This window comes from Sander vitreus, chromosome 13, assembly GCF_031162955.1.
Source record: "Sander vitreus isolate 19-12246 chromosome 13, sanVit1, whole genome shotgun sequence".
In the NCBI taxonomy this organism is placed as follows: Eukaryota; Metazoa; Chordata; class Actinopteri; order Perciformes; family Percidae; genus Sander; species Sander vitreus.
The window spans coordinates 17,886,617-17,904,968 of record NC_135867.1 but is presented as its reverse complement, the minus strand read 5'-3'; the positions used below and the strand labels follow the sequence as shown (position 1 = coordinate 17,904,968).

The following is an 18,352-nucleotide window of genomic DNA, read 5'->3' as shown; positions in this document are numbered from 1 at the left end:
GAAAGCAAGTAAATACCGTTTTTCCTAAAATGTCAAACTATTCATTTAATATGTGTATTAATTAGTCTAAAACATAGATAAACATACTAAGCTTCGTTACACACAGTCACATTATTGAGGCAGTTGTATTTATGGCGATGATGCTGTGTAGAAGCTACTGTAGCCAACTTTGACAAGCAAAAGTTTGACATTTCGAGAAGTACACTTATTTGCTTGCTGGCAGAGAGTTAGATGAGAACACTGATACCACTCTCATACCTGCCTGTTAAATATAAGGCTACAGCCAGCAGGCAGTCAGCTTAGCTTAGCATAAAGACTGGAAACAGGGAAAACAGCTAGTCTGGCTGTGATAAGGCTGCTGGTTTCATATTTGCTGTACAGATATGAGAGTGGTATTCACATTTAATTCTCCTCCCAGAAAGCAATGTATCATGTTTCCCAAAATGTTAAATTACCCCTTTAACATTTTGGCCCAATTTTATGATGATATGACAAACTAAGATTTTCTTTTCTTTTTTCTTTGCCTTTGTTGTTCTTTTCTAATGATTTCTAATGTTCTTTTATGAGGGCATTTGATGAAGTGCAGCTCATCACAGAATAGAAAAGTCTTTCATGAGGTTTGAACTCACAATGCATTATTCTTGTTCTTACCCTAAATGCGCCTTGAACCTCTAACACAGAAGAATGTTCATCTTTCCATGAGGGAGTACAAACATGTAAGGCAGTTTTATTAGAGAGCTGTGGGAAGACTGCACTCACACAAACATTTTTAAAACACAATGAAAAGAGGGGAAAGATCACATCTCACTTTTGCCATTTTCAGAAAAAAAACAAAGAGCTTATAAATGGATATGAATGTCACAAAACAGACACCACTCTGGGCAGGAATCCAGTTGTCTGAAGACTAACCAGACGCACTGTATCAGGTTTTGTGAAAGGCTGCATTGTCTGAGTCAGAACTGAGAGACGGAATAATAGCGGAGTGGAAAAACGTGAGTAGCCAAGATTTTCTTGAAATTCAATCTCCAGCAATGTGATGACAGTCCTGCACTGGGCAGGCCCATAGGAACATGCTTAAGTAGAGGGTTATTTTCCACATTCTCTTTTTCTGTCTCACAGTCTGTGTGTAATTCCTGTAATTTCTTCCGTTTTCTCCTTACCAACCGTTAACACACTCCCTACCCCACCTCACCACTAACTTTCATGTACACATTTTTATGGAAGTTTGAAGTTTTAATCCAGGGCCATAATTTCATAAAGTGAAAGGGATAAATTGTAGGGAATGCTTGACATTTTTGGCTCAATAAACAATAATTTATTGCCAGGAACACACAAGATGTAGATCAGATCAAAATATACCATGGACTACTTTAAGAAAACAATTTGCTGCACTGAATAGAAAGACTACATTAAAGAGTAAACAAATAGTGGATGACATCTACAAAGTTGAAACAAGTGAATCAGAGCAGCTTGAAATTGAAGTAAGATGAAAATTCAAAGCAAAACGATTTCTTGAAGCACACTGTAACTCACTTGGTAGTTTGGGGCACTGATAACACTTGTTTTGTCCCCATGAATTCCCCACACTGCCACAGCAATCCTCCTGATTGGTCAGAACAGGAAGCGGGGTGCTGTTGCACTAAAGCAGACGAGACAGAAAAGTGTTATCTGTGGAAATGACAAAACAAAATCTTCCAGGATTGTCCATCACTGCAGCGTGTGTATAAACTCACAGCTTGTTTGGGTGTGGTCTCCTGGAAGCAGCGGCCCTTTGGTTTGTGTCTGGCAGGGATCGGGCGTGGCCCTGTTTTATGAGGAGGCTTGACATCTGATTGGTCGAGGGGTTGAATGACTACAGAGGTGTCTGGTGTGTGGTGAACACGAACATTAAACTGCACTAAAAATATAGAAAAGGAAGACACAAAATGCATCACAAATATATATATATATATATATTTTCCCCATCAATCAAAATCAATAGAGATGCAAAGGTTTTGGCATTAACTGTAGTGAATGATAGATACCTTCAGATGAGTGTGACATGGGTAGGGTGAAAACAGAGTGTGTTTGTGTCAACTGGGTACGCCCTATGCTTAATTGCTCCACTATTTTCTGGCCATCTGGCTTCAAAGATATGGGATAGACAGGCTGCTTGTTGCCTCGCGCTCCCTGAGCTTGCTGCGTCTGCTGGAGTGGAAACTGGCAGAGCCGACCGGTGAAGCCAGGCGGGCACAGGCAGTGTTTCCTCGAGCTGCATACTCCTCCATTCATACACGTCAGGGGACACACAACTGCAAAGAGAGACAAGGGGAGAGTTGTCATACCAATACGGGCAGAGGGTCAACAGTTCATAGCTATGAATCACATCAGATGAGAGGAAAAAAGAAAAGCTTACACACATGAGCAACACAAGCAAATAATGAGTTCTAAAAAATAAAAAAAGAGTTATTCATGAGTCTCATCAGACTGGAATTGCTCATTTTGGATCCATTCACCTCAGAGACAGACTGAGCCTGATGAGTTGTGTTATGTCACACAAATACAGCAGACAGACAGAAATGTTTGTGGCATGATATTCACGTTGAGCTGTAGCACTGTAAAAGTCACATCAGCTTGATGGACTAACAGGTCCCACCAGCCAGTCAGCAGCAGCAGCAGCATCTGAAAGTCATTGATCTGTTCAACAGCTTTATTCTGACATATGGGAAAGATCTTGAAAGCTGCTGGCTGGAGAGAGATTCATGGCATATACAGTATTCCCTGTGGTTTTATTGGGTCTCCCATGGTGTTTGTGTTAAGTCCAGTTGTTTCCCACAATAGAACAATCAGAGGAGAGAGAGAGAGAGAGAGAGAGAGAGAGAGAGAGAGAGAGAGAGAGAGAGAGAGAGAGTCGGGTTGTGGGGGAAACTGCAAGGAAGTAATGAGGAGAGATGTGAGAGAAAACAGAAACATAAGAATGCTACTAGAAGTACTACTATGACCGCTAATGAAGTAAGTAATAGTAAAAGCTCAGTCAGGAAGGCCACCTCATCTCAGCAATCCTTACACATGCTAGTGCTAGGTAATGTCTAAAACCTTGGGGCACTTGAGCCAATATCCCTGAGTTTTAGTATCACCACCAGAAATGTGTTTCGATACCTTCCTTTGAATGTATGTTTAAAGGTCCAATGTGTAGGAATTTCTCCCATCTAGCGTTGAGATCATATATCGCAATCAACTCTCTCGCACCACGCAGTTCAAAGTACGTATTACAGCTACGGTAGCCTTCACGCTTCAAAAAGCTGGTCTCTTGCTCTTTTCAATATCCTTTTCCTTTTTCTGGGTGAAGAAGAAGACTCCTGTTCCTGAAATTTGGATTTTGAATACGTGTGGTCCTCCATGTTTCCTTCTTCAAACTTGCCGGGGCCGGGAAGCTACGATACCCATTAGCAGCATTAGCAGCTCCTGTGAGTTTATCATGTGACAGCGAAAACGCGAAAGTTCATGCAAATGCAAATGTAAAATTTCAAGCTGAAAGGAATACTTGGAATTGATGGTGGTGGTAAATATTCATGAAAAAAGACTAGTTTGTAAACGGGCAACACAGATTTTGATAATGAACAACTAAACACGTTACACACTGGACCTTTAAGTATGTATAGGCATATTTTCCAGCATTTTTTTTGTCATTCAATCAAAGCAGCCAAAATTAAGAAATTAAAACAAACAGCCAAGTACTTAAAAACAAAATACAGTAAATATATGATTAAAGCTGAAAGGATTAATGGATTAGTCGATAGATAGACAGACAGACAGACAGACAGACAGACAGACAGACAGACAGATAGATAGATAGATAGATAGATAGATAGATAGATAGATAGATAGATAGATAGATACATGAGAAAATTCTAAATTAATGCGTATACAAGAGAGAGTAAATTAATCTGCACCAATCAAACTGTTGCCAGGCAACCTGTGGCGACTCCAAGAAGTTTGCAGTCAATAAGTCCCTAGCTTTTACACTTGTTGTACAAATTAAACAAATTACATGTAACATGTTAATCTGTGAGCTTTAGAGGTGCTGTAGGTGGGTTTTGTTACAATTTGGCTAGCTGTTTCCAGTCTTCATGTCAAACTGTAGCCTTATATTTAACGAACAGATATGAGACTGGTATTAGTCTTCTAAATCTCCACCAGAAAGCGAATATGCGTATTTCCCAAAATGTCAAAATAATCCTTTCAGGTGTTACTCCTCGACGCAGCGGGCACATGTTCGACTCCGACCTACGGCCCTTTGCTGCATGTCATTCCCCCTCTCTCTCCCCTTTCATGTAATAATCCTTTCAGCAAAAAGGCCAGAAATTGAGTGGTCCAAGCTAGAATTTGGACTGTATATCGGACAAAAAAAGCTATTTTAGATGTCACTTTGGACACTGGGACACTATGATGGGCATTTTCAATCTCAACTAGTGAAATTGTGTAGATCAAATATAGGCAGATTAATTAATAATGAGTCACGGCGATATGTTTGATAAAAGAAGACAAACAAGACAAAGACGTCAACTTCAGTATTTGATTGTGTATCATTTTCACATTTTAGTTCAATACTCAGTCCTCGAGTTTTCCTATTTGTCCAGTCAGTTTACTATATCATTATTAAGTTTTACTATGGTTACAGTCAAAACATTTATCCAGCAAAATACCTCTTCCTCCTTGGCAAGCCCTGCTTAACATTAAGGGTTACGGCCTTTCTTTAAGTCCATCATCTCTCTTACATCATCTCTCTATCATCACTTATTTTCATCCAGTGCTGAGGTTTACACCAAAGTAACATGTATCATAAAACACAATTATTTCAATTTTACATGTTGTTTTCTATGTATTGAACAACTACTTCTGCTTCCATTGCTATTACTTCAAATATAACCATTACAACTATAACTTTTCCTTTTGGTCCATTTGGCCTTTTTTACCTGCCTGGCTAGTAAGCATGCTCTCAGTGTGGTCATGATTTGATGATGACTATTAAAGTTCACATTGCTACTTGTTGCCATTTGGAGCTGCCAAAACTGTGACGTTTTAGCTACCAAACTCCATCCTGAAAGAGGAGAGGAGAGGAGAAAGAAAAAAGAAAAACCTAAAGATAAAAAGAAAAAAAACCTGTTGAGGAGAGGAGAGGCCTTTTTCTGCTGTCGAGCCAAGTGTGCACATATGGAAGTAATTAGATGTGGACTGCCAGGGAGTCTGGACTGTGGCATAATTGAGGGACTAGATCACTTTAAACACAGCAGGGACATCCTCACAAAGTGAAAGTATGGCAGAAAAATGGAAGGACCTCAATGAAACACACGAGTAAAATTTTTAAATCTGTAGCAAGATGGATCCCTTCAGAAGCAGCCTTCCACTACCTAACACCATGTGACAGTGGTCTTTAACCACTAGGACTGAGTGCAGGCAGCATGAGTGCAGGCAGCAACATGCAGTATCAAGCTGGAAGACTCAGGCATGGCAGAAAAAAAAAGAAGGTGAGCAGCACAGACTGTAGAAGACTGTATGAAGTTTCCATGTCTCAGATTACATCTCAGTACTGGATTTAGCATGAGAGGAAACTGGGAAAGATGCGGGGGTTGAAAATTAGGATTGCAGTCAAGAAAAGAACCTCTTTCCAAACGCGATTACACAATCTAAACCCACAGACGACATTCTGTAGGGAAAGTCTGGGCTGAGGCCCCGTCTGGCTGGGAAGGTGTCTGAATGAGACCGGCACTCTGATGCAGTACAGTCTGGGTCAATGCCACATGAAAGAACACAAAGGAAAGGAGGGAAATCATATTCCAGATTTGGGCTAATATTTCTCGGGTGTGGACAGGGGTGGGGGCCGTGAGAATGAGATCTGTGTGTGATGACATGCAACACACAGTGCAAAGTACAATACTGCCAGCACACCTCTTACTACAATCCTGACAGATACTGATTCAAATACATCAACACAGAAAATCTGCAGGTAGAGCACTGATCTGATACCCTTGCTCTCTTTTTCCCAAATTTAAAATACGTACATGTGGAACAAACTTGAATTATCTCTATGTAGGTAACATGAGGCTCATGGCTGTTATTTCTGTGTCTGATCAATTTCACCATGACTCATGAAACTCTGTTTTATCCATTTCTAGTGTCGACGCAAACAGGAAATATACAAAAAAGAAAAGTGTTGGAAGGATGTTTTTGTCTCAGTGTGCAATTTGTGTGCAACAGTGAAATATGTCTACGGCATCAATATTAGGAAATCTTTGTGTTTCTGTAGTTGTGCAAAGTGAGATGGCAGCACTAACTGAAATACAATTCGTAACTTATGTAACATTATTTATAAAGTAAGGTAAGCTGCTTCATAGACAGCCAGGAATTAAAAAATCTAGATTTTTTATCTTGTATTTTTCTTTTTTTGTGACTGTTTTTCTTGAATTTTATTAATAATGTTCTTAACATGTTACTTGTTGCTAACATGTTTTCAATCTGCCCACAGAGCCATAATATTACAGCAAATAGAAAAATAGAATAGAAGTTCATTTTTGTAATCAAACTAAAGCTCTCAACAACAGGTGGTATTACAACTGCACTTCATGCCTATATTTCCTGATTATTGGATTCTGTTTAAATTAGCTGTCTCATGTTGGTTTGTCCTCAGAGCTCCAGGAGGACTCAATCATTTGTATGTTATAATAACATAGAGTGGCTGTTCTCACATCTGCCTCCTTCATTTAAGCTCGAGCCACACTGGGGATGCACTGGCTAATGTTTTCTGCAGATCTTATATGTGAATGGGTGTGTTCATCAGTGTTTGTGTGTGTGTGTGTGTGTGTGTGTGTGTGTGTGTGTGTGTGTGTGTGTGTGAGAGAGAGAGCCATTAAGTGGAGGGTGTACTGTCTCCTGGAGAGCCGCCGTGGTTGAGTGACTGCACCACATTACATACTGGAAAGAGCAACACTTAAAAGCTGAGATTATAACAAGAATTTTACTTTCCAGCGGACTTTCCCTTTAAATCATCACCTCGGAGTTCATTAGCAGGATTTATGATCCAAAATCGCTCATTGACTCTCCTTGTCAGTTACGTTAGCGTCTCAGAAGCAGCCACGCTGTGTGTTGTACCACGCCTTTGTCTTTAAGGATCTAACACATTCCTGAGACAAGAGGTGGTGTGTTATTAAAAATCAAACGCACCTACGAGTTATTTGGTGGTCTGAATGAATGTGAGGCATGAGCAGGCTGAATGGCGGGGGGAGGGACTTGTATATGTGAAGCAGTTGTGTAATCATCATGAACCTTATGTATTTTCCACATGTCAAAGAAAATGGAGGAAGTTAATAATAATCCAGGATCCCATTAAAAGATGACTCATCCTGTATCTATGGAATTTAGATCTGGACAAAGTAGTAATTCAATACCTTTGCTCATCAAATGAAGACACATTGTACTGTCATTAAATGTATTTTGCCATATATGGATTCAGTCAGCAAAGAGAACATTCAAAGTTGACTTAATTCTTTGCTGTCATGGCTTTGAAACCTAATTTAATATTGTACGTCGGCTTGCAGGTACGCTCCAAGACTGCCAGGAAGCATATCATTTTCCCATGCAGCACTCACTCCAACTAGAAGAGCGAACTGAAGTGAAAAGAACGAGACAAAAAGACTTGGGCTGGGGGGGGGGGTCTTTGTCTTTAAGCTCTTCTCGTCAGAGTGTTTCATGTGACATACGAGTGAGAGCTCCTTCTTCATAATGTCATGATTTACTCCGTGAGGAGAAAGACAGATCTCTTCACAGCATGAGATGGCAGAGGGAACATAGCTTTGTCGTAAACTGTATATCATATAGCTGGGAAAGGGCGGGAATAAAGCAAGACGAGGCAGAGATGTAAAATCCAGAGGATAAAAAATATAATGTGACGTTTCAGTGGGATTATTGTGATTCCAAGACACTTTTTTCCCCCTTAAAGAAAAACATACTGTGCATTCCTCAACTGCTAAGTAAGCAAGCCTAGTAGACACCATGTATGTCCATGAGAACACATAAGGACAGACTCAGACACATTTTTCATATTTTCACTAAATTACAGGTAATAAATTGTAGTGGGAAAATCCTACTACTCTGTCCTTTTTTTGCAAGCTGAACAGAAAAATGTCATTGCACAAGCACAAATATGTGTGTAATCACAAATAGAAAGAAAGAAAGAAAGAAAGAAAGAAAGAAAGAAAGAAAGAAAGAGGAAAGGTGGCCTCTGAGTGCCCTGTGACCACCCACCCACCCACTCACTCCTGTCTGTCTGGAGATGACTCATCTTCAGCCCTCTCCCTCCACAGCGTCCGCACCCTCCCAGCACAAAAACAACAAATTACAGCCCTACAGACCACAGTTGAAAGGCTCCCCAGCTCACTGTACTGAAAGCTAGTGCAGACATCATCTCTCACCATACAGATGTTACAATGGCCTGATCTGTCCCTTTCTTTGAACACGTTTTCTGGTGGAATCACGAATAGCAATTTACCCAGTCTGCAAGAATGAGACACTAGAATCTGTGATGATGCTCACCGAGACACTTTCACTATGATTCAGTCTGAATCAACCCACTCTGAGATTTAAAAATGGATGCCACAACACTTTCTGGTCAACATTCAAAGTAGTCTGACACATAATCCCCTATAAAACCTCAATGTGACGTTTTACTCATCCGTTTTTGTACAGATTAAACAAACAAAATAATTTGTTTATTAGTGAGCTTTAGAGGTGCTGGTGGGGGGATTTTGTTACCTTCAGACAGAGCCAGGCTAGCTGTTTCCCCCTGTTTCAAGTCTTTATGCTATGCTAAACTAACCATCGAGTGGTATCTCATCTAACTTGACAAGAAAGCACCTGTCTTTAACCGCTGGTTGATTTCTGCCTACTGCCTTTTTTGTGCTGGGCAGGTAACATGAACTCAACTTTTGTGGGCTTGCTTGCTAGAATTTGCTACCTATGGTGTGATATTGAGAGCAGTGAGGCTCTACCATACTGTCAATGTTTAGCCTTGGAACTAAAACAATTCGCAAAGAGAAGCTGAAAGCTGCATAGACCTACAGTGTTGGGGTGTTGGGTGTTTGTTATTCTCAGTGGGTTCAGCACTATAAGTGACCCTTTCACATTACACATCACTTGATTAAATGTTAATGTCAGAAGATTAATTTAATCTGACGTTCTTCCCTTTACCATCAGCTCCAAAGCCGGAAACCGCATCCCCAAACGCCTACCATTAACTGGCACTGTGAGACCACATACCACACCGAGCGAAAAAGAGCGAGGCATGAAGTGGGTCACACTCCAGCAGCTGAGCCAGACGTTGGGAGTAAATGACATAATCACTGCCTTTTGAAAACACAAACCTGCATACGCATTCCTCCTCCCCTTGCACAACTCTCAGTGCTCCGACAACCCCCAGAAACTCTGAGCGGCCCCGGCTTCAGCTATCCAAACAATAGCGCTATGCTTTGCCAGGGTCGGCCACTGTCACAAAAGGCATTCATTACCTCTCACAGTACGCCTAAAACAACAGTTTAACCTTAACAGAAACTGGACAATGACAATGAGCAGAGTCATCAGGAAAATCAGATCTGAGTACCAAATTTAATTTAAACTCTGCCTTGCACAATGTGATTTTCACGTCATGGAAATATGCAGTGTGGTTTCAATCGCTCTTGGGTGGGCACAAGTCCAGCGTTGCCCTGTCACTCCCCTGGCAGAGATGTTTGTTAAAAGAGAGCCAAAGAGTCAGACAGGATCTTGGCACAAATCGGGATGATGTCATATAATGACTGTCTAAAAGCCTTGGCTATAGGGACCGGAGGGCACGCAGGTAGAGGAGTGCTGACAGTGCTCTGCTGAGATTATGTCAGATACCTGCCCTGCGGGACATACTTAGCACTCAGCACTGGTGCGCGTGGCAGGTAATGTCTGTAGGCTGCACAGTCTCAGGCCATGGTGGCAGGCAGTGCTGGCAGAGGCCGTGTTATTATGTTTACCCTGGCTAATCGCTACAGCTACAGGGTCCTGCAGGGTGTGGGTGCAGTCCCTAGCGCTCGCATTCCTCTGCACAGCTTTAAATAACTGCTCCGTTTCTCCCCCTCGCTAAGCAAATGGGAGGAGAGTGTTAAAGATGGCAAAGTAGGCTGTTTGTTTGAGCTCTCGAGCACCAAACACACTTAGGCACACACACACATGCAAATATACACACTGTTCCCTTGCGACGTTACAAAAAACACTTCATTACTTCTTTGTTTTCATAACTTAATTTGCTGCAATGCTTTTTTCAACCTGCCCAGCAGAATTGGCTATTTTTGTGTGCAGAAAGTGATGATATGGAAGAGTCTCAATTTCAAAGGAAACTCTTGCTCAGATCATGTAGATTTCCTCAATGAATGAGCATTGTGGCGCAATCCTGACAGAAGTGACTCTGGATTTAACCCTTTCAACAACAAGTTTTCATATACAGTATCTATCACATTGTTGGGCTGTCAGACTGCTTTCAAGTTGGGAGATACCATATTTTTAAGGTTTTTATTTTTTATGACAGGGCCTTCTTTTTGAAAATGACCATGGAGTCTAGTCTAATCTATTAATACATACAGTATATAACATATTCATACTCATGCAACCTTTGTATAGCATTTACAGTCTGTCTACACAGCGATAGCACTTGCAAAACCGTGGTAGAAGGTTAATGAGAACGGTAGATCCCAAATAACCTCGTGTTATTTTCCCAACATGCATAAATAGACAGGGAGAGGTGACAGAATGTGCATCCATAAATATTAAAACACACCCCTGACAAGAGGAGTATGATGAGCTTGCAAATACAAATCATAATGCGCAAATCATCAAAAAGGAAGAAGCTTTCACAATTAATAAGCTGCAAATTAATGTACATGAGGCTCCCACACACACACCTGTTTGTGTTTGAGAGGGTGTGAGCATGGGAGCCGTGCCCAGCTTTGCCCAATCCAACCTGTTGCAAAAAATAAGGAGTGCTGCAGGTTTTTGGTTGCCTGTGTTAGACCGCCTTCTCCAAAGCCTGGCACGAGAGAAAGAAGAGCGTGTGGGTAAGAGCAGAGGACTTTGAAAGGTAAAATAAACTCTCCTTCTAAATAGAGAGAAAGCAGAACCAGTTCTGTCTACTGTATTTGACTGACTTGTCTTCATTTTCAGGCTCCCATGGACCTCTGACCCATGCCAAGTGAAAACCAAAACAAACCACAGAGCTACTACTGTCACTTTACTCTAAATAAAGAACCACATGGGAAATACTGAAATAGCCATATTCACTCCTCAGGATGCCCATTTTAGGGGAGACAAGCCCAGACCAGGATACGATAAGACCACTTCCTGTGCAACATGAGGCCCCTTGCTTTTAGTTATTCCAGAAAAAGATGAGAATCTAGAGTAGCCTGGATGTCTGGAGCCCTGATTAAGAGGAGATGCTGCTGAGATGCAGAGGAGAGACAAGACTCAGAGGTCTGGAGGCCCAGCAGCTGCTGTCAGTAAGGCTGACAGATGAAAATAAAAATTCACAGCAAGACTCATTATTGTTGGTAAGTAAACACACAACCAGGGCATTGTGTACAGATGCAGATTTTTATGTAACCACTTTATTCTGAAAGTATATCTTTAAAATATATCTCTTCTTTCCCAAGTGGACAAAGTGTGAGACAGATGCACCCACATAAACAAAAACACCCAGTCTTCAAGGAGCAAAAAAAGCACCCTGTAACCTTCTCTACTTCACTCTATCCTGCAATTTACACCACGCTTTCAAGTGCTGAAAAAAATAAGTTGGCCGCTGGACATTTTGTCAGCCAAACACATGGATATAATTACAAAGACAGTCTTCATCTGCCGGTACGCAGGTTCCATAAAGACATTTAAGAGGACATGCAATGGGATGAGCATGCTAAGGTTCATGCAGGATTTTAACAATTTGTGATTTACAAATGGAACTCGCAACCATTCTCACATGCCTCAAGATGCACTCATTTTTTTACTCCTGACATAAACGATAACGATGCCTGCTCCCCCGCAGAGCCCGAGTATGACTTACAAAGATACCATGTGGAATCCAAGAAAAATGCATATAGGGCTATAAACGCCAACTTTCCTCTGCCTGCCAACATGCCAGGGAGGCTTCCAAGTTTCCGTGCTTTCATCAGTTTTAGGAAGTGTGAATTGAAATATAGATCTATTAATGACATGTGGATTCCCTGGAAACATATAGCCAAAGCATATCTGGCATGTTTTACCTTCATTGCAGTGACTTTATGCAGATTAAATATGTTGATTAACACTTGTTAATGAGAAAGTATGTAGTATATGAATTGCAGTGTATGCTAGAGCTCAAAGAACATGTTTAAAAAAAAAAAAAAGGAAATAAAGTGCAAAAGAGCTGCTTGTCGTTCAGGTGATTTGTACTTATGTACATAGCTCATAAATTTACTGTTTTCAGCGAAAATGTCATACAATTCATCCTGAGGGGAACATGAATGCCTGTACCATATGTTTCATGGCAATCCATCCGATAGTTATGGAGATATTTTACTCAAAACCACAAATTTCAACCTCATGATGGCTCTAGACAAAAAGTCTGGGGATCACCAAAGTCATTAACAATCATCTTCTGGGCGCCATTAATGTCTGTACCAAACATTATGGCTATCCATCCAATAGTTGTTGAGATATTTCATTGACTCTGGACCAAAGGGGTGGACTGATAGACTGACAGACAGACATATGCCATCTGCAAAGACACACCGCTAGGATGGCTAGATGACTTTTTTTTCTTCTTTTTTTTTGGGGGGGGGGGGTAGCCACAAGATTGGCGTCTCAATCCCCGGCTCCTCCAGCCACATGTCAAAGTGTCCCTGAGCAAGACACTGAACCCTGACTGTCCACTGCTCCTAATGCTTAGGATGGGTTAAATGCAGATATTGGATTTCACTACACTGTACTGTACGATGGTATGTGTTGAATAATAGTTTATTCTTCTTCTTCTTTTTGGAGAGCTGGTCAGAAAAAGTGAACAATGTCAAAACAACTCCTTGGCACAAAGCTCTGCCAATACTGTTCTCCACTTTGATCTACAGTTGTTTAATCCTGGGATATGATTCATCCATCTTAAATGTAAGGTTAAATGTATTTCTGATCCTGTAAACATGCTGTTAGGGTTTAAAATATATGTTTTCGGAGCAGATGCATACCATGTCCCGAGTTTGAGTTTCTTATCCCCGGGCTTTTGGTCACTTTATCATGTCAACCTGCCCAATGAACTTTCTCTCTCTATTACTTGTAAAGTAATGGCCATAAAAAATATTCATCTTCATTGGCAGAAATCCCAGATCTGACTAAATCCTGACTGTTTCTTGGTACTCCTCAGCCAAATTTTTATTTAAACAATAGCTTTACTGACTGAAAATCCTTGAACATATTGAAGCACATGCAGTCAAAGGTGTCCTGCACTTCAACTCACTTCCACACATACAGGAACTACATTTGCTCAGATTGGGCCTCGACGTCACAACAGCCTCAATATGGAAAAGTCTTCATATTGTTGCTGCTACAGCCATGGCCCTTTTTAACATGGGAGAGAGACATTTCCACTTGTCCACACCACATTCCAGCCCTCACACTAAACAACACACGTCTCCTCTCCAAGCTGAACCCATGATCCCCTGCCGCAAAAACTCATACACTCAATTAAGATGTTTTCAGATACTTTGCCTGTGAAACCCAGGAGACAGTTGACTGTAGCGTTACTGTCCAGACCAAATGTGAAGCAGCATCAGCTATTCCAGGAATCTAAAATGTCTTTCTTGAATTATTTGACACAGAAGCTCCAAAACGTGACGCACCACAAAGAAATCGGGAGAGAAGAGGGAGCGCTGGTGGCCGAGCCAACTCTCTGACTCTACAGCACTGCATGGTGTCGAGGCGGAAGAATACTTTCACCTAAGGATTCACTTGACCTGGATTAAATCCAGCCTGCTTACTTCCATATGGGCAAACAAATGAAAACAGCTGGAGAGGCCACATCTGTATGACCAACTACCTCTCTGTACTGCAAAAGTTGCGAAAATAACTCATTGATGATTCATTACCTCGGCCAAGGAGGGCATGTTTTTTTCGGTTCGGTTTGTCGTTTGTTTTTTGGCTTGGTTGTCTGTCAAGAGGATTACAGAAAACTGACTGGCCCGATTTTCATGAAACTAAGTGGAAGGGTGAAGCATAGGCCAAGGAAAAACCCATTCAGTTTTGGAGTGGATCCGAATCATGGGGCGAATACACAAATTATTTTGCACTTTCATTAACGAGTGCCTTTCTAGTTCGCACGGATTGTGTTAATGGCTTTCCACAGATGAATATAAGGCCATTTTTCATTCAGTATTACTGCATTTTAGCTTCTCCATTAAAATATAAACGTGTGTAGGCACCCAAAGCAGCTGATAAACAAAATCACCATTAAGAATTTAGGAGAAAAAACAACTGTTTTGAAATAGCCGGATGGGAGTTTTGAGGAATGTTTCAGTTAATTGTGCTTTATTTCTTGCAAAACAGAAGAGGAAGGAAGATGGTTCTGTCGCCAATGTGATGTCAATAGAAATATGAAGCTGTTGCATACCAGTATGCTGGGTCTGACATACAGCTGTAATCTATAATTTATCATTTTTAGACTTGTGCTACAGCTTAATATGGGGTTTATATCAGTTTGGTGAAAAAGGGATGAAGTGACAAATAATCAACATCTGCTGAGGAGAGAAATTACACTATCTGCCCACTACAGATATGTCGGTGAGAAGTTGAAGCTCCTTTTTTTAATCACAGCTAAACATCTCACGCGACCAATCAATGTGTCGTTTCCTTGTTTAGCATCTTATTCTCCACGCTGAGCGAGTAGGAGAAAAGAGGATCAGTGAAATCCAGTTCTGGGCCGGAGACTGACGTAGACTGCAAGGCTCCACGTCTCACCACAGCTGATCTGATACAGCGCAGAAAGGCTCCACTCATGCCAACCAGACACTGGAATCAGGGAGGAAGTATAGATCTTAAGAGTACATTTATATGCTATGTAATGAGCCATGCCTCAGTAATTAAACTGTAATATGGGAACATTTTCCAGTGATGCAGTGGAGGGTAAACCCAGCTCACCTCGTCTTAGCCACCTATTTATTTGCAGAGCAGAGTGTTAGCCCACTTGACATAACTCTTAATGACATGTATTCTTGGTGGATATGAGTAGCTGGTGTCAAATTGATGTAAGCTATAAAGAAGATTGGACCTTTTAAGGGAATAAAGGCCTGAATGAATTGGTTCTACACGTCATACTGTACTCAAGTACCATTTTGTGATACAGTATTAGCACTGTATTTGATATCAATTTTAAAATACTTTTTATTTTACATTCAGGAGGTCAAATTTGTACTTTTTACTTAACTATCCTTAACTGATCTGACAGCTGTAGTTACAAGTTACTTTGCAGGTAAAGTTTTTTTTATTTTTTTTTTTTAAATAAAACATATGGTAAGATCATGAAATATGCTGCGTTGTTACATATTCAAGTACCTATACATATTAAGTGTTACACTCAGCACCATAGACCAGCTTCACTTTGACAACTATCTAATACTAAGAGACACTGAAAGGGGTCAGTCTGCAGTAGGCCTACATTCGCTTTTGATACTTACTGTAAGTAGCCTACAGAACTTTTGCTGAAGTAAGAATTTGAATGCAGGACTTTTCCTTTAAAGAGAAACATATTCCATTTCTGCTCAATTAAGTAGGTGATTTTAATACTTTTTCCACGACTGCCTTGCAATAACATCAAACACTGGGCCTATTTTAAGCATTTTATGGAGATCCATGGTAGTAACTGGCACTTTTATTGCCTAAACTAACGATTCGAAGTAGTTATTCTCCCTGAAAAATGTCTGAAATACCGCTGAATGTGATTAACAGCTAGAACAGTGATAGTGTTAAGAGTCTAATTATCTTGTCTATGTCTAACTTTTTCATACAATATATTTAAAGATCTATATAAAATAAAAGTCAATTCATGAGCAACCAACAGGCCTCCCTCAACTCTCAAAAGGCTTTATAGAGGAGAAACTGTAAACCCAGAGGTCACAGCAGCACTATTAGTTAATCGCTGCGGCCTAATTTTATCCCCTCGTAAATAAACAGGATTGTTCCACTCACCAACCCTGAAGCCCTGTCCGATGAGCGTGTCTGCCGCCTGCCCGTTCTCCGCGATCAGCGTGGTGTTGTTGCCCTGCTCGCAGGTATCCTGACACTGTCCCTTCAGGCAGATCCGCTTGCAGATGAGAGGAGCGATGACCACCTTGAAGCGCTCCCGTGTGGAGGAGCGCTCCGTGCACCACACCAGCCTGTGGACGCTCAGCCAGATGACAAGCAGATGGGCGATCAGAGTGGGCATCCTGGCATCCTTCACTGCCCTCCACAGAGACCCGGGGACATTCAATCACAAGTTGACGGGTTCAGCTCCAGCTGAGAAGCGCCTGCTTTGTTAACCGAGGCTGATTTTTGACTTCTCATACGGCGAAAAAAAAAAAGCGCGTCCTCCCTCCTGTTTTCTCCTTAAGGAAAAAAAAAAAAAAAAAAAAAAATTACTTTCCTCGTGTGCCCAAGCGATCCGTCTGCAAAACCGACACGTTTGACATCTTTAAGAAGTTTCTTGATGCCCTCGTTGCTGTTGTGTTCAATAGTTGCCCTCGCTTTTGTCGCTCTTCCTTCTTCTCGCCTCTTGCTTTAGAGAGTTGGAGAGAGTGCGTATGTGGGTTTGGGAGAGAAAGAAGGGAGGAGAGGAGAAGGGGTGAGCCAACCCTCTCTGGAGAAATCTGGCTGCAGGCCAGCCAGGCGGTGCAGGAGCAAAGCTGAAAGTGGTTTTCTTGTTGGTTATTTCTCCCTAACACCCCTCCTCTCCTGCCCCCACAGCTGTGTGTGTCACTCTGAGAATAAAAATAATACTGACATGTAATATATTCCTGTATACGCCTTTGTGTTTGGTTAGTTTCTGATGTATACAAGTATTAAAATGAGCATGTGACTTAGCTATGGACACTGATAAATCAGCTTTGTTAAGGACTGCATTGTCATTGTATTTCTTACTAAAATAAATATGAGAATTTTGTTCAGCCCGATGTTGATCATCCACTAACTATATCATGTCAATAAAAAAAGTCTTCCAAGTTTTAGACATACTCAAATTTTCTGGGTCATCGGGGTCATGCTGTGGTCACCATCAGGAGTTCCTCCACCTGTAAGTTTGCAGCTGGTTGGACATCTGGTTTTTGTCTCATGATAGTTCAACATTCATCTTCATTCGCTCAGAGAGAAAAATGTGACATCTGCACTACAGCTTTACAGCTGTGCGTTACATGTTGTGATGAGTTCACAGGTGAGTTTATCTGATATATCACACACCATACCAGTTTATCTATCGCAAAAGTCACACTCTAACGTACAAACCTGTAGATTTACCATGGCAATATGGCTGCAACTAATGATTATTTATATGGACTAATCTACTGATTATTTTCTAGAGCAAGGTGATGTCTTTAAATGTTTTGTGTTGTCAGTCCAACCCCAAAGATATCCAGTTCAATGTGATATAAAACAGAAAAAAGCAGGAAATCTCCATAACTGAGAGGCTGAAAACAGCATTTTCTGCCATTTTTGCATGAAAAATGACTGAATGATAAATCAATTATCAAAATAGTTTGCGATGATTTTTGTCAGTCGACTAATAGATTAATTGTTGCAGCACATGGCAATCATTTCGACATCAAGATGAACTTTATTGTCCCACAAGGTGGAAATTTGTCTTGGGCACTTAACCCATGCTAACCCAAAACAAACACAGACAACATGTACAACAAACAACATGTACAACGGATAGAGTACAATACCACACAACAAACCATGATATGGCCTTAATGGTGTGTAAAACACAACATGGTGTCACGCAGTGCATACAGTTAAACATTACTCAAGAAATAAATAATACAAACATGTCAAATCAAAGACGTGCTCACCTTTTCTTTCCTAATGATAAAGTGCTCAAATGCTTTATTTAAGAAAAAGCCACAATACCACAACAACAAAAAAACACAAAACTTAAACCAGAAGTTCTGCACTAAATTTTCACCTAAATATAAGTTATAAACAGTAAAACCTTCATTCAAATGCTATGTATGCAGTGTCATTCCAGGCATGTGTTAAACTGGGACTCTTACGCCTGGTTAAGTCACTTCCTCTCCAAAAAGTGAGTGTTTACCTTCAG

General features: G+C 40.9%; 1 protein-coding gene across 6 annotated transcripts in view; it reads right to left on the bottom strand.

Annotated features, from left to right (window-relative positions):
• The window catches only part of ltbp3 (latent transforming growth factor beta binding protein 3), a 38,678-nt gene extending 21,811 nt beyond the window's left edge, over window positions 1-16,867 (bottom strand). For 5 of the 6 annotated variants that reach the window (XM_078266140.1, XM_078266146.1, XM_078266142.1 and 2 more), the window contains exons 1-4: window positions 16,249-16,866; window positions 2,025-2,291; window positions 1,734-1,897; window positions 1,534-1,639 (exon numbers count right to left, since the gene is read on the bottom strand). In XM_078266140.1, the coding sequence (XP_078122266.1) occupies window positions 1,534-1,639; window positions 1,734-1,897; window positions 2,025-2,291; window positions 16,249-16,486 (775 nt within the window). In that variant the 5' untranslated portion in view covers window positions 16,487-16,866. Of the gene's footprint in view, window positions 1-1,533; window positions 1,640-1,733; window positions 1,898-2,024; window positions 2,292-16,248 lie in introns of all 6 variants that reach the window. The other variant, XM_078266141.1, reaches the window with a different exon arrangement.
• Window positions 16,868-18,352: the final 1,485 nt, after the last annotated feature.